At 40.7% G+C, this 22561-nt stretch overlaps 1 protein-coding gene across 5 annotated transcripts in view; it reads left to right on the top strand.

Moving 5' to 3' along the window:
* Positions 1-22480, top strand: part of zfyve26 (zinc finger, FYVE domain containing 26) — a 28073-nt gene extending 5593 nt beyond the window's left edge. The window contains exons 9-44 of one of the 5 annotated variants that reach the window (XM_038728250.1): positions 24-112; positions 227-378; positions 482-688; positions 1040-1642; positions 1940-2035; positions 2311-2465; positions 2965-3208; positions 3507-3770; positions 3954-4073; positions 4357-4527; positions 4828-5061; positions 5340-5445; positions 5928-6775; positions 7346-7545; positions 7867-7971; positions 8114-8236; positions 8453-8626; positions 9344-9593; positions 11051-11149; positions 11450-11637; positions 12021-12157; positions 12612-12640; positions 12898-13034; positions 13373-13593; positions 14497-14644; positions 15901-16110; positions 16891-17106; positions 17756-17953; positions 18358-18438; positions 18546-18673; positions 18779-18953; positions 19422-19481; positions 19891-20073; positions 20223-20273; positions 20593-20801; positions 22194-22480. In XM_038728250.1, the coding sequence (XP_038584178.1) occupies positions 24-112; positions 227-378; positions 482-688; positions 1040-1642; positions 1940-2035; positions 2311-2465; positions 2965-3208; positions 3507-3770; positions 3954-4073; positions 4357-4527; positions 4828-5061; positions 5340-5445; positions 5928-6775; positions 7346-7545; positions 7867-7971; positions 8114-8236; positions 8453-8626; positions 9344-9593; positions 11051-11149; positions 11450-11637; positions 12021-12157; positions 12612-12640; positions 12898-13034; positions 13373-13593; positions 14497-14644; positions 15901-16110; positions 16891-17106; positions 17756-17953; positions 18358-18438; positions 18546-18673; positions 18779-18953; positions 19422-19481; positions 19891-20073; positions 20223-20273; positions 20593-20801; positions 22194-22239 (6657 nt within the window). In that variant the 3' untranslated portion in view covers positions 22240-22480. Of the gene's footprint in view, positions 1-23; positions 113-226; positions 379-481; positions 689-1039; positions 1643-1885; positions 2036-2310; positions 2466-2964; positions 3209-3506; positions 3771-3953; positions 4074-4356; positions 4528-4827; positions 5062-5339; positions 5446-5927; positions 6776-7345; positions 7546-7866; positions 7972-8113; positions 8237-8452; positions 8627-9343; positions 9594-11050; positions 11150-11449; positions 11638-12020; positions 12158-12611; positions 12641-12897; positions 13035-13372; positions 13594-14496; positions 14645-15900; positions 16111-16890; positions 17107-17755; positions 17954-18357; positions 18439-18545; positions 18674-18778; positions 18954-19421; positions 19482-19890; positions 20074-20222; positions 20274-20592 lie in introns of all 5 variants that reach the window. The other 4 variants (XM_038728247.1, XM_038728246.1, XM_038728245.1 and 1 more) reach the window with 4 other exon arrangements.
* The last annotated feature ends 81 nt before the right edge of the window (positions 22481-22561 follow it).

Here is a 22561-nt window from a genome sequence, read left to right as displayed (position 1 = left end):
ATATAGTCTTTACCTTCTTTTAGGCGCCAGCCAATGACTCTGTTTTGCGGGAGTTTGCGAATATTTTGTCCTCACAGCTTGGGATACTTGAATGGTGTAAAAAGAATAAACCGTAAGCATTTGGTTTTTTTTGTTGTTGTTGTTTTTGAAGTTTGACTAGCATTTAATGTCCTCTTAATCATTATTTATTTTTATTATTTACTTCTTTTGTATTTTGTTTCTTCAGAGGGATTTGTATGGAGGCATTGCAGGCACACCTTCACACTTTGGACAATCATTCTGCCCTCTATATTCTGCATTCCCTGACTCCTTTGGCTCAGTTTGAAGAACGTAAGATACTGGACCTGCTGCAACAACTGCCAAATTCATCAGGAACAGGTCAGCGTCTTCATCATCCTCTCTCTTGTTGTTTGTCTATTATAGTCTGAGATGAATTTGGGTTTCATTGCCAGTGGAACAATGTACATATGTTTTCCTGCAGAAGACACTGAGGCCATCAGTACTCTCCGTCCTGGTGTGCAGAAGAACATCATTTTGTTCCAGGGGTTCTGTGCCATGAAGTATGCCATCTACGCTCTCTGTGTCAATGCACATAAATACTCAAATTGCACCGAGTGCGAGTCCATGCAGCAGCAGCACCAGCATCAGCCCTCTGAAGCAGAAAAGCACCAAAACCAAACCTCAGAAGGTACGAAGGCTGTCTTTCGTTTCAGCAGGGAAGTTTTACTTTGATGACATGATAGGAAAGTTTCCTGTCTGCTAATTTTAGCTGATTATAATCTCACTTGCAAGAAAAAAACTGACATTGAACTCATGGGTAAACTGATTAAATATACAGTATGTGTAGTTAGCTTTGGTAGCATAAAATCATACTAGTACAATGGCTTATAAAAAATAATAAATGTAATAAATATAGGTAATTGCTTGAATAGGTAAGATATAATTTGGATCTTAATAATGAAGAAGCATTAAGCAAAAACATTTTTTAATTTCTAGAATAATCTCACCTTGTTCTTCTCTGTTTGTTGTGTTTTCTCAGGTTTCCATTTGCTGTTCCAGCACTACCTTTCCGAGTGTCAGCTCTATCTGGAGGCCGTGCCAGCAATGTTCCGCCTTGAGCTCCTTGAGAACATCTTCTCTCTCCTCTTTCTGTCCACCACTGACTTTGTCCAGCAGATCCCAAAAGACTCGAAACACAACGCCGGAAATGCCACTCAATCAGAATGTATATCAGAATCAAGAAATGTAGAACTGGGAAGAACCAAAGCAAAGACAGGTGACACTGAGTACAGCAGGAAAGAGAACCAGAAGGTGCGTTCAAGTTCACCACCAACAGCCCACCTTATTCACCTGGACCTGGGACACTTTATCCAGGGCTGCAGGGGGTTTCTGGTTGATGTGACAGCCATGGAGGGCTTTCTGAAGCTGCTGAAAGAAGGGTTGGAGGGCATATGTGTGGTGGGCCAGCAGGAGGGACAGGAGGCTGGGAGAGCGCTGCCTCAAGAGGCCGAGGCAGCGGAGAGCCTCGGCTGCTCAGTAACGGCTGAGACATTTGGAGCTTGCCAGCAGAGGTTGTCCAAACGCACTGCAGAGGCTCAGTGGAGACTGCAGATCATCACCAGCAATCAGGGCAGTGGAAGTGGTGAGATGGATACGCTATAGATATTGCTTTAGCTTTTAGGTTTTGTTTTATGATTAAGCTTTTTACATGCAATTTAATGACAAGGCAATATCAGCTACAACTAAGAATGACTTGTGGCTCATCTTAATATCCTACCCATTGCATGTGTCAGTGTTCACACTTATGTCAGCATTAGGGGTGGATGGAGTTCAGATAGAATTTTAGCATTGGTTCTTTAAATCTTGATGGTAAATTAACTTGCAGGTTCAGAAGGTCTTCTCCATATGTCAATAGTCAGCTGTCCCATCACGTCTCTAGGACGAAGCAAAAGCTCAAGCCTGAGGAGGAGGAAGAGACCAGGGAGACAAAACTCCACTGAGCAACACAATGGAGAAATTAGCACAAGCGCATCAGGTAAGTCATAAACAGCCTGTCCTTTACATATTTACATACACTGATTTGGTCTGTTCAGGTCAGATTGATCCAAATCTACGTTTTTGTTTTCCACCAGTTAATGTTTGTCCTATAGAATAAACTGGAGGAAGTGAAAATTTAAGAAGCTGTAAGAAATGGTGTGAGAAACATGTTACCGTAGTTTTTGAACGAAGTCTGTGCTTCATCCAAAGGACCACTCTAAATATATATATATATATATATATATATATATTTTTGTGGATTTATTTTGTTAGATGGTTGTGCAGCAGCAGCAGCAGCAGCTTGTGTGGAATTGGAGGTCTGTCCATGCGGAGGTTCCCACAGTTGGCTGGTGCCTGCAATGTTGTCCCCTCCTGAGTCTCTACTCATGTCCTGCATCCGCCGAGGGAACTTCATGGAGGCACATCAGGTCTGTGTGTCATGCTGGACTTGACTAAATTAATATTACTACCACTAATAACACTATTATTATGTTTACTACTTATGTCATTACTGCTACATCCACTTCTGATTATGACTATGATAAACCTTTATTTTAAGGTGGCAGATTAGACTAGACGCACAGTAATTAAAAATCTGCTTCACCGACTTTGAAGTTTCAGTCAAATGAATCTCAAGTTATCTGCTTTGGGTGCATTCAAAATTGGTTGCCAAAATTAATTTACACACAAAACATGTGGAAAATTAATTATCTAATCATCCATCATATTGTTTAGTTTTGTATAAATTAAAGTTGTTTTGTCTTTTCATTTTGGAAATGTTACAGCAAAGACAATATTATAAGTTACTGTAAATATATATGTTTGAATCTGTCTCACCAGCAGTCTAAAAATATATTCATTGTTTGGAGGTGGACGTGGACAGAGACTGGTTAGCTCAGTCCTGTGCATTTCTTCGCTTCTATGCAGGTGTGTCTGGTGTTTGATCTGGAGGCCTCTGTCTGTTGCGGTGAGCTGGTGTTCATGGAGCGCTACAAAGAAGTCCTGGTGGAGTTGAGACAGGTGGAGCAGAAGATGGAGAGCCAGTCTATGTCTTCATCCTCATCTTCCTCAGAGGGTTTGGGCACAGCAGCCGTGTCATGCACAGGCAGGAGTCGGCTCGGCAGCAGTGGCCGATCAACCCTGCAGGCCATCGGAAGTGCTGCTGCTGCAGGTTCATCATTGTGTTAAACTTTTCCTACTTTTTGTGGCTCTTAATTTATGGAATAATTATGCCTATTTAACCACCTGTTTAAGCCCTATTCAATGTAGGAAGTGCATTTGTCACAGTATGACATAAAGTACCTTTTGCAGGTTATTCAGAGGAATAAAATACAAAACCAAGCTACAAAATAGACCTATAAATGCAATGTGTTATTGTTTTAGGGTTGTATTAGGACACAGCTGTGCACGCGCACACGCATATATAGTAGATAATTCAGGATCTGACTTCTGTTGGTGTTTCCCTGCAGGTGTGGCTTTTTACTCCATCTCAGACATAGCAGACCGTCTCCTCAGCACCCCTGCTCACCCGATGCCCTCACTGGAGGAAGATTACTGGCTGAGCTGCTGCACTACAGACCCATCTGGCCTCCTTTACACACTACTGGAGGAGCTCAGCCCAGCAGCCATGGCTGCCTTCGACCTGGCCTGCTGCCACTGTCAGCTCTGGAAGACGTCCCGACAGCTGCTGGATACAGCAGAGCGCAGGCTCAACAGCAGCCTGGAGGCTCGAGGTATGCAGCCTTGATGATAAGGTCTTTGGATGGATTTTTAGGAATGCAGATGGGGCAGATTACAGAACAGATTTACTCTAACTGGAGCAAGGCCAACTACAATTTTGTGTGTCTTTGCACAGGTAGTAATATTTTTTTAATATAGTAATTTATTTTGTCTGTATTCCCTGTCTGACTCACCAGGAGCAAGAGTTGACCCTAAGGTTCCCCATTCTGAGGGGATCTGTGGATTTCCCATGGTATTACAACAGATCAACAAGATCCTGAATCATTCTGCCACTAATAAGGGCTCTGTCAAAACGGGTGAATAAAATACTCAAACATGTTCAAGAGGGTAATAGTGTGTACACATAACTGTGTATTTACATATTATTAACATGCCAATTATTTTTAAAGGTTAAAAAATTAAAAAATTACTTTAATTGATTCAAAAGTCTAATTGGCTTGTCAAATAAAGGAAATAGCCAATGACACAATAACATGCAGATGCAAAATAACTTTTTTAGATTTATTACAAAAAATTAGTAGTAGTTTAGTTTATAGTTTAGTAATAGTTTCTTTCTTACTGATCCACTTATGTTCATAGAAGCTCCTGGGGAAGACCAAGTGTTTGCCAGCCCATTTGGTTGCTGCATCCAGGAAGTGCTCCTGTGTTGCCACCCAATACTGAGTGAAGAGTGCATCTCTGCTCGGCTCAGTCTAGCTCAACGTTTGGAGACAACCCTGCACATCCTGAGCACCGCTACAGATGGCACAGGTCAGCGCAGTAACCATGGCTTTTCAAATGAACTGAAGTTAACAGTTTTGGTAGTCAGATTTCTAATGTGTTGAGCTACTCAGTGATCCTAATCCTGTCAATCAAATCATTTTCAAACACTTAACATGTGTTTGAAGGATTGCTTGACATGTTTTGTGAAATGTCGGATGCAAATTGGATAATTTCAATATACCAGAAGAAATTGTGTTGCAGGATTGTAGACTCAACTTTAGTGTTTCTAGCACCCTATGAGAAAGTCTGAATGATCCTGTATTTTTGATGTTACCTCTCGTTTAACAGAGGGCAGTGTGGGCAGCGCTCTTCTTGCATTATTGGTTGAACATGCCAGTCTGAAACAGTCGGAGCTGGACGCTCACCCTGTACGCTCCAGTATGAAGAAGCTGCTTCGTTCTCTGGACCAGCTTTGTCCCTTCGAGCCAGACGGAGATCTTGCGAGACCAGATTACGTGCGCAGTTTCTTTGACTACGTCAACACACTAGCATCTGTGTTAGTGCGCAGCCTTGGTTCAGAAGGTACAATCATTTGTCATTGAGGAGAGATGATGTGCTTTTCTTATCCCTTTTTGGGAAAGGGTTGCTGATCTAAAAATAGAAGAATCCGTTTTTAGATTCTTAGATTCTTCTTCTTTGCTGCTTTTAAACCTCACCATCTTGGTCATAACTTCTTCAGATTGTCAAGCTAGTACTGGAAGTTAACTCAGCAGGCACTTCCCACTTCCATTCCACCTGAACACTATGCCAGTGGCCTTCAGTGACTCTTCTTCTTATATCTGTTGTTCTGTTTCTTTTAGACCAGAGCAATGAAGTGAAGCTTGGGAATCCACTGCTGGTGTTGCTTCAAGCCCCATTTCAGCTTCTCTCCCACCTGCTATTTGACAGACAAGTGTCTCCTGACAGGTATGCACAGGTTACGCCCTGTTAATGTAAACAAGTAGTTTGCTTGTAGTTTGCATGCATGGTTACTCTGTATCTTAGTACATAAAGTTACATATCTTACTACAGCGAAAATACACAGCTGGTTTTCTGTAGAAATCGTCTTACACAGTGCAGTGAATAGTTTAATAATAATTTAATTATTGCAACTAATTCATTTGTGATCATCTTACTTGGTCAGTCTATGACATTTTACTCTGTTGGAGTGCAAGAATGAAGTGAGGATGTAGAAGGTTCCCCACAGAATAGACTTTGTTATGTTTGAGGGCAACAAAATGGGGAAAGTTACTTGTTCCAGATTTAATATTATTTTTGGATGGACGGACGTGAAAGAGGGGATATACAACAAAAGTGAAAAATGAGAAGATGCTAGGTGAATAAAACATTATTGAGTGGTGTGATGGCAACAGCTTACGTAACTATCCAATTTCCTGTTTAATCTTCAGAGTGCTGTCCTTGCTGCAGCAGGAAGGTCTGCGACTGAGCGTCCAGCAGGTCATTGTCAAGCGATGCTGTGAGACTCTGCCTGTGTGGATCTCCTTTCCAGGCGATGAAAGAGACTCCAGTCCGATCAAGAAAGATGAGAGAGTGTTCTGTATTGCCAGTTTGTCTGTCCTGCTCCAGCAGCATGCTCAGGAGCACATGTCAACTCTTGGAATCACAGAGCCTCAGTTTGATGCGAGCTCTGAGTCTGATGCCTCAGTGGAAGACAACTTTGCCACACCCACGAACCTCTCCACCTCACCCACCAGCCTCTCCACCTCGCCACGATCCACCTCCTCCTCAAACTCTTTTCTCCTCACACCGTCTGCCTTGTCTTTCCTAAAGTCTCGCTCCCCTTTACTGGCCACACTGGCATGTCTGAGTGCTTGCAAAGGAGAAACTGGCCGGACACAATCCTCTGGATGGTCTGGCTATTTCCGTAGCGGCCGTAAAGAGGTTGTACTGGATGGAGAGCAGATTTCTCGTGAAGCAGATGACCTCCTGAAGGAGTTCCCTATTCTCCGGGCCTACCTTCACACCATGGCTGAACCAGTGCTAGGCACCCTGTTAAGTGAGGGCGAGGAAGGTTCTGCTGGACTAGGGTCAGTTGTTTGTGGGAAACCCATTGTCAGTCTCCTGCTATCTGGTCCTCAAGAAGAAGTTGCCCAGGCTGTGGCTGCTGAGGCCTTCCAGAAGGCTCTTTCCTCTAGAGACGTGGGCCAAGCCCTCAGTCTGCTGGAGCTGTATGGGCAAGGCTGCAGCCAGGAGGGGGCACTAAGAGACCGCTTGCTTGCCTGTGCTGCCTTAGAAGGTGAGAAATGCATTTTAACAAAAGGCAGCTCATGAGATGGTTTTCGTGTGAGATCCAAACTAATATATACTAAAGTGACATTATATTTTGTAGAAGCGTTTGTTTGTTATTTTTTACAATTTTATGATATTTTATAGACATTTTATAAATATTTTAGTGACAAAATCTGTCACACTGGAAGGTTTACTTAGATCTAAATACATTTTTCATTAAAATCCTGGACAGAATGGCATCACAGTTTTGTAACGTGGTTATGTATTTTGACTGAAAAGTGAGTAAGCTGCTGCCTGAGGAAGAGCCAAGAACCAAACTGGAAACGTGTTGCAGTCCACAGCAGCTGCCAGTCCAAGCCCTTTTCTGTTTTCTTCGAGCTATGAAGATCCTGTATTTGTGAATTTATTGAGCAGATGTATTTTTTTATTATTAAAATTATTGATCTGTTTGGGAAGCTGTCTTCCAATGTTTTTTTTCAGATTCTTGGACACAACATATGTTGCATGCAGCAGTTACTTTACAGTTGTTATAGATGTTACTAAAATTTATGTTGTTTATGTGGTTTTCTATGTTCAGACGGAGATGAAGGTATAGGTCAGCTGTTTCGCATACAGGATGGTAATCTGCGAGCCCGTGTTGCCCTGCAGGCTCTTGAGCGCTGGCCTCTGTCAGCCTGCCTGGAGCTGCTCGAGTTCTGCCTCAACGACGCGAGCACAGAGGCCTCGCTGAGAGTAGACTTAGAGCTCAAGAAGAAACAACTGGACATCTATCACTGGGTAATTTATAGAATTGGGAATAAGTTACTTATTTTTAATTGTGAGATATGTTCAAGCATTCACGCCTAGTAGATAAATGTACACGAGATAGAACTGTTAAAGAGTGAAACTTTAAGGAGAATAATTGTTGATGTCAAAACAAAAATGTACCTGTCCTTGTAGTCAAGCTTACAGTGAGCTTATGTAAATCAAAAAAGTCAATATTTGCTCAAGTTCGTGTTTTGCACGTAAGGGGAACTTTTGATGTTTGTCATTCTCTTGTGACAATGTGTAATTTGACAATCCATTGTGACGTGTTTGTACTTTCTTCTCTTGTCACAGATGTTGAATTTACAGCCTCCGTTGCCCTGGGCTACTTGGCAGGAGCTAAAGACTGAGTCTAAGACAAACTCTGAATCCATATTATCTGTGATGGTGGAGGCAAAAGTAGGTACAACACACCTGCTTTAGATAGTACAGATGTCAGACAAAAAAACGTAACCACAAAAATATTAACACAACCTAGCACGCATCTTAAATACTAAAAAAATTATTTATTTATATGATAAAATATGATATTTTTTTGCAGGAGTTTGCCCTTTGTGCACAGTGGGTTGAGCTCTATCCTGTATCTGACCAGATGAGACTGCAGCTGCAGACTGAGCATTTGCTTTATCTGCTGGAGAAAGGACAGACAGATGAGGCTTTCCAGGTCTAGACCACTTAACTTCTGTTTTTAACTTGAGATGGAAATCCATTTCAGGCTCTATGAAACATTGGAACTACTCTTAGTATATGTGTTCCAGAAAACTCAAATGAAAGATATTAGCTAATACTTCTAATTATTTTCATAGTTGGCAATTATAGCTTCAAAAGTGTTTTTTCTCTTTTTGTTAATTTCCTTTGTTTCTTTTTTTAATTTATTTAGTTACTTGAGAGCCTCTCAGATTTTGTTGGCCTAGAAGTTTGTGAGCGCGCTCTGGACCACCGGCCTGGACTGGCTGCCTGTCACTTCCTCGCCGACTACCTAACTTTGCATTTCCAAAGGCAGGTGTCTCCAGCGCGTCGACAACACATCCACGCTCTCCATCTGGGCTCTAAGGTTTGTGACTATGAACCGATATCTGCAGATATCTAAACAGCTATAAGAAATGCTGTTATATAATAGTTCAGTAATTATTATCATTAAACAATTAATATTCAATTTTAATTTATCTGATTTAATTTATTGGAAATTCTGTTGGAAATTTTGTATAAGTTTGAATTTTTAAGTGGTGTTCACTCAAAGGACAGGGAATTTAATTCATGTTAATACTGAATCGTAATTTTTCCTTTAAAGGGGTCAATTAAGTTCCTTGCTTACTACTCAGTTACAGGCCCAGTCTTGCATGCTTCTCCAGCTTCTCCGGCTTGTGGAAAATTGCTTTGCAACTTCTCAATTATTACAAATTTATAATTATATAGGAAATGATGAGATCATTAATTTCACCTGCTGGAAAATGTTTTGTAACAGGGGTTTTCATAGTCTGGGACCGTTAAGTCCACTCAGACAATGCATGGAAAAAGGTGCCCCCTCACCCCCCCTTAGTTTACCTGCTTAGTTTCACCAGAGACTCTGGTTTCACTCAATTCTTGGATGCCTATGGGATGATTATATTATTTGATCCCATAGACACTCAACATTTGGGCCAAGATAGCCTAATATTGCTGTTTGACATAAGGCCTTTGCTAAGGCACTTGTTAGTTGCTGACTCTGGGAAAGCTGTAAACTTCCCCAAAACTACTGTGGGACTGTGTTTTAATTTGTTTTATCCTTCAGGTGTTGTTAACTCTGCCTCCAGCGGCTAGACAGGAATATTTCCCCTTACTTTCGGAGCCCCTGCTGATGCTCGAGCAACTGTTGATGAACCTAAAGGTGGACTGGGCAGACATGGTGGTGAGGACCCTGCGGAGTCTCCTTGTTGGTCAGGAGGCTGGCTTCGGTGTGGAGGACATCGATAAGCTTCTGGCAGACTATGCCTGCAAGGCCCTCGACTTCCCCTGCGCTCCCAGAGAGAGGTCTCGATCTGGTCAGTGCTGAGTGCACATTATATGGTGACAATCTCCCACACATACAGACAAATGTTTACCAACAGTGGATAGGGCTGGCAAAAATGTTTCTAGAACATATTATGAGAACCTGGCATTGAATGCCAGATTCTTAGTCTTGTTTAATTATTCTTTAATGAGATATCTTCCAATTTAAATAATAGATTTGCTCATTTTCTTTTGGCCACATACTTGTACACCTGCATGTGTTATATACACTGATCAAAACTATAAACGCAGCACTTTTGTTTTTGCCCCCATTCATCATGAGCTGAACTAAAAGATCTAAGACTTTCTCTATGTACACAAAAGGCCTATTTCTCTCAAATATTGTTCACAAATCTGTCAATCTGTGTCACCTTAGCCAAGAAAATCCATCCACCTCACAGGTGTGGCATATCAAGATGCTGATCAGACAGCATGGGTATTGCACAGGTGTGCCATAGGCTGGCCACAATAAAAGGCCACTTGAAAATGTGCAGTTCCATCACACAGCACAATGCCACAGATGTCGCAAGTTGAGGGAGCGTGCAATTTGCATGCTGACTGCAGGAATGTCTACCAAAGCTATTGCCCGTGAATTGAATGTTCATTTCTCTACCATAAGCTGTCTCCAACGGTGTTTCAGAGAATTTGGCCGTACATCCAACCGGCCTCACAACCGCAGACCACGTGTAACCACACCAGCCCAGGACCTCCACATCCAGCATCTTCACCTCCAAGATCATCTGAGACCAGCCACCCGGACAGCTACTGCATCGGTTTGCATAACCAAAGAATTTCTGCACAGACTAAAAGGAACTGTGTCAGGGAAGCTCATCTGCATGCTCTTCGTCCTCATGGGGGTCTCGACCTGACTGCAGTTTGTAACTGTCATAACCGACTTAAGTGGGCTAATGCTTACATTCGATGGCGTCTGGCACTATGGAGAGGTTTTCTCTTTACGGATGAATCCCGTTTTTCACTGTACAGGGCAGATGGCAGTCGGCATGAATGGCGTCTGACTGGTTTCAAGACCCCCCCGTACCTCCCTAATACCGTGAAACTGCACATTTTCGAGTGGCCTTTTATTGTGACCTGTGCAATAACCATGCTGTCTGATCTGCCACACCTGTGAGGTGGATGGATAATCTGGCCTCACTAACACAGATTTTGACAGATTTTGACAGATTGTGAACAATATTTGAGAGAAATAGGTCTTTTGTGTACATAGAGAAAGTCTTAGATCTCTGAGTTCAGCTCATGATGAATGGGGGCAAAAACAAAAGTGTTGTGTTTTTATAATTTTGTTCAGTGTAGAAAAGGGTTTATTAGAAATACATATTAAAATTCTCAAAATGTAAGCTATCACAAAGTCTCAGTACTGATATTAATGTGATATATTTTAGCACAGCCAATGACCATAGAAACTCTGAATACATGATTGCTTGTTTTTCAGACTCTGTAATCAGCCTCCAGGATGCACTGATGCAGTGTCCTGCTCAAGACAGCAGCTCTCTGTTGTCCAGTCGACTTGAATCTCCATCACCATCTACAGGTGAGACATTTGCAGCTTCACAGTAATATAGAATCAGCCACACAACAGCGCTGCGGGAGTTCATATTTTTTTGCCTAAGGACACCTCAGCTTGCCAGATACTACTGTTAACCACAATGGACTTTTGCAGATTGATTAAACATTAATTTAAAGAAATGTGAATGAAGTAATTTTTTTGGGTGGTGTTTCTGGTGTGAATTTGGTGTTAAGTGTGCTACTATTGATAGAAGTTACTGGTTTGAAACTTGTGGTGTTCTTGCTTTTTCAGATTTCTTTTTTCCTTTCTTGTGTTTAATGACAGGCAGCACACCTACACATACACCATCCTCAAACAGCACCGACAGGGAGAGGGATCGAAGCTCAGCAGGGAGAAAACGCCGCTCGTCTGCAAAGTTCCAGCCTCCGGACCAACCCCCAGCCCGCAAAGACTGGGTCCCTGACACCCATCAGCACGTGTGCATGGTCTGCTGTCGTGAGAGGTTCACCATGGTGAGTGGGCAAAACGGTGACAGTAACTCACAGGTGTTGTCATAAATTAAAAAGAAGTATTTGGCAATATAAAATCTATTTTATTTGTAAAGGTCCAAAACTAATGTTCCCATTGGGACAAATAAATAATATATAAGTACTCATACCATTTAAATTTACTGACTTTACTTTACCAGAAAAGGAATTTTCTTGGTGAAGAAAATAAGGACGTGCATAGTGAGTGGAAAAATGAGTGGGGGGAAAACGGTACAAAGAAATTATAAAAGTAACATGACAGTTGATTTTAAAACTGCTTGTCAGAAAAATAATAAAATCCAATATGTGTGTTTTCTCAGTAAATGTGTATTTAAGTGTTTGTCTTTTCCTTTTTTCTCTGCTTGTAGTTCAACAGACGGCATCATTGTCGGAGATGTGGCCGCCTCGTTTGTAACGCGTGTTCAGAGCATAAGATGCCTATTGAGGGCTGCCCAGAGGATGAAGTCAGAGTCTGTGACCAGTGTTACGCCTATTTTCACCCAAAGTAAGACCCTATCGATTTAAGTGCAGCAAACCTCCCCAGTCTAATAAAATAATTTTCAACTGCAAATATTATTTACGGACTATGGGGTTTCCTAGTCATTGGAAGTCTTGAATATCATAGCATTTGGATCAGTATGAAACAGAACAAATCATAGGAAATTGATTTCAACTTGTTGTCCACATTCAGAACATTTGAGAGGGAGTTGTCAGTTTCTGTAAATGGACGCTCGCCTGGAATAAATCCAAGTATTTTGGAAGCTGAACCTTGTACAACTTTTCACTTCAGTTATAAGTGTTTAAAACTGCTCAGTCTTTTTAAAGTTTTGGAAGAGTCATGGAATTTTGCATTGGGGACAATGGTGGGAATCCTGCAAGAAAGGATATAAATACATAAACAGACATGTTACTGTGTTTTGAAAAAGTATTTGTGCTGTTTTCCTTTTTTCCATGTGCAGTTCAGATGAAGAATTGGAACCAACTGAAGGTAAATTAAACATCAGAAATGTTATGTTGTCACTTTCATGTGAACTATTTCCTTTTTGCTATATCAAAGTGGAGGAGAAAACCTTTAATTTGTTTTCAAAGCAGGATACAGGATTGACCTTGAATAAAAGTCCTGATTCATTCATTCTGAAAAAGCACACCTGCCACCTGGAATATCCAAAAATGCATCAGTTATGTGTAAAGGCTGTAATGATGAGCTTTCACCCAGGCTCTCTTTGCTCTTCTGTCTTTGCGCAGTAGCTGGAAGTCCCGTGGTCACAGAGGAAGCTCTAGATGGGATGCTGCATCTGCCTGAAGTGGTACAACGACAGTTCCAACTCAGCACAAACTCTGCAGAGAACCAGCTGCTGCGGACTGAGTTCTACTATGAACAGGTCTGGATTTGAACATTTATCATAACACAGGATAAGACATTTTCATCTCATTGCAGGCGACTTGTAGCCACAACAGCAGTAGCTCGTTAATAATCTTAAATTCCTGGAATGCTACTCTATTAAACATAATGGATTAAGGTTCTTGCTGTGTAAATAAATTCTAGCTACTTGTCTTAGACAGTAAATAGATTATGATTGAGTGCTAGAAATAAATTGAGATTATTTCTAGCATTATAAATTGTTGGAAGGAGCACTATACTGCCATTCAGTTGTCGTGTAGTAGAATTAACCCAGTGAGTACAGTGAGAATAATCATGGTCTTCTGCTAAAACCTCAAGGCTCCCAGTGCGCACCTCTGCGTAGCAGTCTTGTCTCTGCACAGTGACCAGACAGCCTGTGGTCATCAGCTCATCGGCCACTGTCGCTCTCTGTCTCGTAAACTGACCAATCCAGAGGTGGACGCCTGTCTCCTCACTGACATCATGCGGCAGCTGCTGTTCAGTGCTAAGCTGATGTTTGTTAAGGTTGGCCGCAGCCAGGATCTCGCCTTGTGTGACAGGTAAGATGTAACCCCAGGTCACTGTGATGTAAACACTTGTTGTAAGGATGCTGGGTAAATATTTAGATGGTGGAAATGTGAGCGTAAGATAAAAGGAGATACACTAAAGATGGATATGAGTGCAATGTTAATTGTGGCTGTGGAACAACATCAAGGTTCCAGGACTGGCCATTAAACACATAACTATTTACTGGCATAAATAATACAATTAATGATGGCTGAATTCCCTGTACAGTAGCTGCTTCATCTCAGGGTCCTGGTATATTGCATGCTGGCTCACTGTTATTAGTAACACCTGTGCTTCTCCTACTATCACAAGTCAAAATGTCTGCTGTTAAAATGCGTATTATTAGCCACTAGTTGGCAGAATAACTCCAAGCCGACAGGCACACACCACTGACATTTTATTGCCTTACAAAGGACACACAGCAGTGTTATCACCACATAGGAGTTGTGTTTTTGGACACCTGACTATCAAAAATCCAATACTCACTGGCTTTTTAGCTTTTTAGCTCCTGAGAAAAATATGTGGCTCTTTGGCAACATAAGACTTGTTCCCCTAACGAGTCATGCTGTTTAGGGCTGTTATGCCTGCTATGGCTGCGATTATCAGGCTTTTGCCAGAGCGAGCCTTTCTGCACCTCGGGGACCTGAACGTGCTGTCCTGTGCTATTATATTTGCAATGTGTGTGATGGCCTTACAGCTCTGAGAGTTTGGGTGAAGGGAGATTTATAGTCTTCGCAGCAGTGTTGGTTATGTGTGTGAATTTGACCCGGTTAGTGACAGAGAGCAAGTAGCTCTCTGACTGTCTGTGTGTCTCCCTTTATCTGTCTCACTAACACACTTTTTCACAGATTTTTCATAGTTTTGCTTCCTCTTTTATTTGTTCTCTGTTTCCACAGTTACATCAGCAAAGTAGATGTGCTTAAAATTTTAGTGACGGCCAATTACAAATATATTCCCTCTCTGGATGACATTTTGGAGACTTCTGCTGTCACACGTCTCCGTAACCAGCTATTGGAAGCAGAGCACTACCAGCTAGCAGTGGAGGTGAGGCGGTTGGTGGTTTATTTGTATCTTTTAATTTTTTATTTTTTTTACATTTATTTGTTATGGTGTGCAAAAATATTTTCAAAGAAAAGACATACCAGATTTAGCTACTGTTCTCTTCATCTGCAGTTACTGGTCAGATGAACACAAACAAGTACCATGTACAATCCCATTGTCATTTTTCATGTTTCAGTACCCAACACTGTGCAATATGAACCCCATTCCCACCCCGGTTCTGTTTCATAAGTTCATGCTTACGTAGGGCTGGGTGATATGCCCCAAAATGTTATGACGATAAAAACATTTCATATTATTCAATATCGATAATTATCATGATAAATGTCAAATCATCATTTCTTTCAAGTTTAAATCATTTTGGACCCTGAATGAAAATTGAAGGGCCAGATGGTTAATTGTGTGGTTAAACTACTCTTTGTGGTCTCAACATGACAAACACTTAATACCAAACAGTGGATCACTTCACAAATCTGAGGTAGAACATTCAAAACTCTTCTGATAAAATCTTTTTTCAAAAAATATGATTAGTAATGATTAGTATCTTTTTAAGTCCTTTTTCGTCAACAAAACAAATATCTTAACAGAAAAATTAAGTGCTAGTTTGTTCGTGATTCTAATTAATTAAATCAAACATTTATTGAAGATATATTGAACACTTGTTATATTTTTATTGAGGAAAATTATATTGCGATAGTTATCGCATCTGACTGTCAAAACTTTTCTGATAACCCAGTGGTTATTTTAAACACCACACATCTGTTATTAACTTATTAACTATATGTACCAGGAATATTTTATTAGCAAATATTATTAGCAGTCTTCTTGAGGCTATTTCAAAGAGACATTAATTTTCTGAAATCAGGAGTTTGTCAGAAGTTTCACATAAAAAAATAAAAATAAAAAAAAAAACTTCTGTAATATCAAATGTAGGTTGCCAGCGTAGAATTGATTATGAAAGCAGATTTGTTTTACTTAAGTTGCTGATTGCAAATATTTTGTTCTGTCCATTCAGAAGATTAAGAGTGGATTTAATTTATTACATTTATTAATTAATTGCTTATCTCTTCAGAGTGGAAAAGTATCTAAAACAGCATTCAGACCATTGTGGTGCAAATTTGTTTTCAGGTAGTTGGCAGCTTATTAGCCCACCCACCCTATTTAATGACTTAGGTAGATCAATGTAGACTTGAACTCCATGGGTGTTCTTACTGTCACTACTTGTTCGGCTGCTATGCTAGGTGTCTACCAAGAGTGGCCTTGACCCTGGCGGTGTGTGGCAGGCATGGGGGATGGCATCTCTCAAGGCAGGAAACCTTTCAGGAGCAAGGGAGAAGTTGGCCCGCTGCTTGAAGGCTCCAGTGGACCGCAACCAGCTCAACCTGAGTCCCTTACTGCTGCAGGAGATTGTCCAGCACCTGGAGACCAATGTACAACCCACTCTGGCTATGGTAGGAATACACGTCATAGTGGCAGTTTTATTCATTATCCAACCAGCATCACTTCTGCAGTGGTTGGCATGCTACTGTCTAGGCCTCCATTATAGCCCACACACAAGCAGAACATATGTGCTGGGCTGGATCAGTCTTGCTCTTTGTAATTACTGTAATTTATCCCACATGAGCACTACACTGTAAACAAGTTAGACATTTTCCAACTTGAATCTGTTCAACCACACTATCATTTTCAAATTCTAATATATAACCAAATTTAAAAAAAAATGTCTGTCATGCATTAGCAACCAAATTATTCTGACTGGACTCTCTTGAAAACTTGTAAATACTTCATAATTCAGAATGATTTATTGTGCCTTATTAGTAGTGCTAGAAGGCTGGAGTCATAAAGAATGTCCCAAGACTTTATCACCCCCTGCTCTGGTATATGACACCTTAGGAATCTCCCACGTATTGTTTTGTGCCAAAAGGTCTTGGCTCCTTCATGAAGCTCCAGCATGTGTGGTTTCTATTGGCAAGGAATGCACGGGATTTTCCAGTGAGAGAGCAGTTTTGTGAAGTGTATATATGTGGATCTGTGTTCTTCGGGACTTACTGGTATTGGTTCTGTGACACCTATTCAATCCCACTGTATCGTATTATGCTTTGGAGAAAAACACTGCTACAATAAGCTTTATGTTGTGTAATGCTGAATTTGCATGAATTACATGTGCACAAAGTATTTTTATAATTGTTTATGTGGGCATATATATATTCTTGACCTTCTGTCTGTGTCAGTCCTTTGGTGAGGACGTTTTGGCGTCTCTGCGGGAGCTCGAGGATGCCCTGTGCGAGGCAGATCCTGTGGATCGACCAGAGGGTCAGACACAGATCAGCAACCTCCACCAGGAGTGTCTCTACTACTTGAACACCTATGGCACTCACCTGGCATTGATCAGCTTCTATATGCGTCATGACTGCATGACGGAGGCCCTGACATACCTGCTCAACAAGGTGAGGCTCAGTAGTTTTGATTGTGACAACCCCTCCCAGTCTAAGAGCCGGGCTGTGACATGACATACATGTTGAATGTAAAAAAACATACATGGGAAGTTTAAGTATGTTTGGAGGTGTTACGTATTCATCCAATGTTTTGTAAGCATTTAGTTTCATTAAATAGGAAATGTCAGAACATTAAATGGCATCAGGTGTGTGTGTGTCTGAAAATAGAAATCTCAATCTCTTTTGTGGTGTAGTTTGTCTGGAGTCAGAAGATTATCTGATCTAACTTCAGATATGATTTGACACCCATCTGTGGCCAAGATCTCAAATCTGGCAGTGTGTGAAAAGTCCATGTGACTTTGATTTAGCACTTGTTTACTTTTAATGGGAAAAAATATGCCAACGTACACTTTAGTACCCTGTTTGTACTAAAGAAGCTAGCTGCAGAGTTAATCAAACCCTTTAAAAAAGTTGAACAAGTAGCAGTGTATTGAATGTATTGAAAACGCAGAATTTGAATAAGCTGACCGCTGACTATGACCGCACCTTCTACAATGGAAATATAAGTATTATGTAGCCACTGTCACTTGTTTGAATCCACTGCTGCACGTGCCATAGCTTGTATTTTGTTTGACATGTGTTTTTCTTCATCTTGACTCAGGACTGCCCAGAAGAGGTGTTTCTGGAGGGTGTGTTACAGCCCAGTCTGGAGCGGGGGCGTCTTGGCATGCTGCAGGGGATACTGGAAAAACTTGACCCCGGCCTGGACACATGCAGCCGTTACCTCATCGCCTCCTGCCAGTTCCTGCAGAGGCGGGGATACTTCCACACTCTGTACCAGCTCCAGCAGTTCATGATGGTTAGAGTCTAGAGTTTAATGTTTTTTTCTATTTCTTTTTATTGAAAGTATTTTAGATTTTAATTATCATTTGAAGGTGAAAAGAAAGAGTGCTGAGTTTCCTGGCTTGACAGAAATACCATAAGTAAAAGGCAAATTGTCTGTATCTTAGCCAACTCACCATTACCAAACCCAAGATTATGCCACTTTTTTCCCGATCAGACAAGCCTTTAGATCACCATATGTATGTTCCAAAAGGTGCAACCCGGCGGCATAGTGGTTAAGACGTGAATTATACAATTACAGATTATATTGCAATATGCCCTATCTTGTCAATCTAATGAAGAAAATGACAAAAAGATTTAGAATTTTGCATCTGAGACAAACCCTTTCAGTAATATGTAAAATGCTTTTTATCTGGACAGGATCATGTGCGTGCGGCCATGACCTGTATCCGATTCTTCACACACGGAGCCAGTTCCTACCTACAGCTGGGAGAACAGCAGGTATATCTCTTTTTTTCCCCCCACAGTTATGCAGTTGGCAAAATTTCCCTGCATTTGAGAAATGTTGAGCCTGTCCTGACCTTAAACTTGACTGTGACTTTGTGCAGCGCTGGTTGGTCAGAGCCAAAGAGCACCTGAGGACATACCTGCAGGAGCAACAAGGTCGGGGTGCTGGGAAAAGAAAGTCTCAGGTCAACTCATTCAGGAAGATGATGTCATCCAGTGATGTTTCCAGGTATCTTAGGGTCTTTATCTTGTGTTCCATTATTACAACATTTGCTTCATACATGTTACATGTCAAATAGACTTGTTTTTTTAAAACCTGTCTTATTTTTATTAGGCACATGAATACAATTGAGCTTCAGCTGGAGGTGACCCGTTTCCTCCACCGCTGTGAGACAGCGACTTCCTCCAAGGCTCCACAGACCAGTACAGCTTCCTCCAAGTCCCCTGGATCCAGCTCACTACCTACACTCTTTGGAGGAAGCCCCATGAAAATTGAGGTTGCCTGCAAGGTGACGTTCCGGTTGTGATTATCTAAGCACTTAACTTAAAAAAAATCTATAATCCACATAATATAGGTTAATTAAGATGGCCTGCTGCCTTAATGTGGACTTTATTCATTTGGATAAGAGATGTGGGAGGTATATGAAAGGTTAGCACTTGTACAGTAGCACTGAACATGCTTTCAGGTATTTGTTTAAAAGGGATACACTCCCAGTTATGGAAAATATCTAGCTCTTGCTCCTATGTTGTCTGAATATAACTGAATGTTAACCGTTTAACATATATTACTGGTAATGGAACTGAATAAGGAGTAAAAACATAGCTTATAGAAATACAAATAACATTGTTAAATATATATATATTAAAAATATATAATGCCTGATTGGATTGTTTTCTGTGTTTCACGTATATTATGAATATAAGAACATTCTGTTTATTATAAAATCGCTAATATGTCTTTAATTGTTTTATTCCAGGTGATGCTTGGAGGAAAAAACATTGAAGAAGGTTTTGGCATTGCATATAGAGTCATACAAGTATGTTGTATATGAGATGATCTTTTCCATGTTTTCTGAAGTATTTGTTTGTCCTCTGCATGCCTCTATCAGCATATGTCCTTTAAACATCAGATTTTTACCAAAAGTCAGTTGAAATATCCTGCCCACGTACAAAAAAAAGAACAACATATCCCTCTGTCCAGCTGATATGGCAGAAGTAATTAATATTATACGTTGATGTTGACAGGCACTAAAAGTAAGCTTTCATTAATTCTCTGTACAGAAAATGCCATACAACAACAACAATCTGACACATTGAACATACATAGTCAAGTAAAGTCAATGGAATTATATTTATATTGCCCAAAATCATAGATCAAGGGTCAGACAACATATTTACTAGTCGGTGGTTTAAGTGTTCCTCTTCTACGTCTCTTCCTTTCTTTAGGACTTCCAGCTGGAGGCCCAGGCGGTCTACGTGCGGGCCGGCCAAAGGCTCATCCGACAAAGGCAGTATGGAGCTGTACGGCAGCTGCTCAAATGTGTCTGTGAATCAGGCACCGCCACCAAAAACGACTGCGATGCCCTCATTCTCAGCTGTATTACCATTGCAGATAAGGGACCCGCTAATGTGAGTGACAGAAACATTTTGAACAAAATAGGTTGAAGATAGACAAGGATGAGACATTAAGTGTACTATGCTAACAAATTATGACCTTGATTTGACCCTGTGTCGTCTGTTTGGTCATGAAGACTTTTGTTGTCTTTTATCTGATTTAGGCTAAGGATCTGGAAGGTCTCATTCTAGAGACCAAGAGCACAGAAAGCAAGGTAGTGTAAAATTGACTGCACAGCATTTTATTCTTCTCTGTTTGTCACTATCATTGTTTTTTGCCTGAGGTTGTTTTTTACAAATACAGTAGTCAAATCTGCCCTGTTCTCAAGTCACTTTGGTTAAGTGCTGGCTAGTTTTCTTTTGAAACTCACCTCTCACTCTTTCATCCTATTTTGCAAATGATATCACTTTTTATCTCCTGTTAAGCCTGTTCTTATCCTCTTCTGAAATCAATGTTTATAGACCCTTAGAAAGTTGTATAAAAGATAAATCATTGATGGTCATGTTCTTATCACATTTTCTTTCTGTCTGCAGATCAAAGCGTACCTGCTGTGCAGTAAACTGCGACCTGCGTACCTGCTGGCGGTGAAGCTGGAGGCGAGCCGAGCAGGCCCGTTGGTCGAGGACGTCCTTCAGGCAGCAGAGGGAGCACAGGACTCAGTGATGCAGAACATCTGTCGCCAGTGGCTGTCTGAACACCACAGCAAGTCATCTCAGCAGCGCCAGGGCCGACCCAATGCCAGGTAAAGGCACAGTCGGCATAACAAGGGATTATACATACTGCACTTACAAACAGATGAAGCGCAAATAAGAGGATCCCGGGTTTCTCGCGTTACTCAATTCTAGGATTGTGTGGGGACATGACGGATTAGTAAGCTTTCAGATACATAAGACTGCACATTGTACGTAACAGGAGTTGCACAGATTACATGTTGTGTGGTCCTCAGATGTAGATTATTATAATCTAAGTTGATCACATCCTGATGATCACTTTCTCTTTGTGTTTGTGAGGCTTTCCTGTCTGTGAAACTAACAAATCACCACTGTGCTTTATTTCCATTCTGAAAAATATTTTGCTGTTATCGCACATCTGAACAGTATTTGGGAGGGACCAGGGTTGCTGCACTGTGGAGAAACGACAACTGTTACATACATACTTAACAGATTTCCTAACTGCAGTTTAAAACGATAGTCATTCTTACACAATATAAGCATGTGTATCTGACTAAGATTAATGTCCTACCTCAGCCAAAAGGGAAAATATCTTTAACTGACTGTAGGGCCTCTGACAAATGTGTTGCTTGTGAGTCTTTTTTTATTTTTTATTTTTTATTTTTATGTCCTTATAGTCTCAGCGTGTGAATAAGGTTTTAACTCAGGCGTAAATGTAATGAGGTGTCCTCCGCCAAGAACGCTACATGTTCAATCCTCGAAGAAACTGAAAAGTGTAGAGTCCTGTTTTTGTAATCCTGAAGAAGCTGTTTACCTGTTTTACCTGACATTATATAGCGCATTTTATGGCCAGCTTTCAGGGTATATTCCCTTTTGGTAAGGGAAATTTATATCAAACAGAATTTAAAGTATTTGAGGGCATTTAAAATGTTTTGGAGACATTTACAAGAAACATTAATGTTTTAGGTTGGCTACAGAAAGGGAACCACTTACAGATCATGTTATCAATCAAGTTTAATTAATTATGTGTCTCTGAATGGCTAGTTTTTATATGTCATCTTGTCTGTCACCTGTTTCTTATAATCCCAGAGTGTCACTAATTTTAAATAATGCTTTCACTTTGTTCTAATGGGAGACTTATTCTGTCTAAACAATATAAATCTGCAATGATTATCTTGCACAGAGAGTCAAATAATGTTTTTTAAAAGGGACTTTTACCATATGTTTTTCTTTTGATGTGTAATATTGTTATTGCCTTTCTTTCCCAACACACCTACACCTTGGCCAAAACAATCAGTCACACAAAAAAATGTTTTCAGATCACTTATGTTGCTCAAGCTGCCTTTTCAGGGATACTAGAATGTGTATTTCACAACAAAGGTGATTACATCTTCACAAAGTACATCTTTATTTAGAGGAGCTACTGTGTTGTCCCTGTGTCTTGCTTCCCTCTGCTGCACTAGTTTGAAGACCGGGACAGACAAATCTTCTTGTGATAGTAAGAGTTGATCGGCAAGAGATGAAAAGAAGACTTGTGAGATGCACGCGCACGACATTCTTGCACCCTAATCCTCCTTAACACGGACTGTTGTCTCATCACTGCCGCACTTTATACTAAGTTTACTTCTTTTGGTGAAAATTTTAAAATATGTAATGCAGTGACTGCAATGATGCTTTTCAAATGTGACTTATTTCTCTCTCCCATGTAAAATTAAATTAAATAATAAAAAAGTAACATAAAAATATGGAATATTGAACTCAATGCTGCCCAATTTCTTGAAATGAAAGGAAAAGTTTGACATTTTGAGAAATGCTCTTATGTGTCTTGCTT

This window comes from Micropterus salmoides, unplaced genomic scaffold (assembly GCF_014851395.1).
Source record: "Micropterus salmoides isolate LMB-PRFRI ecotype aquatic unplaced genomic scaffold, ASM1485139v1 Ms_hic_scaffold_19, whole genome shotgun sequence".
Taxonomy (NCBI): domain Eukaryota; kingdom Metazoa; phylum Chordata; class Actinopteri; order Centrarchiformes; family Centrarchidae; genus Micropterus; species Micropterus salmoides.
This window is presented reverse-complemented; position numbering and strand designations above follow the sequence as displayed.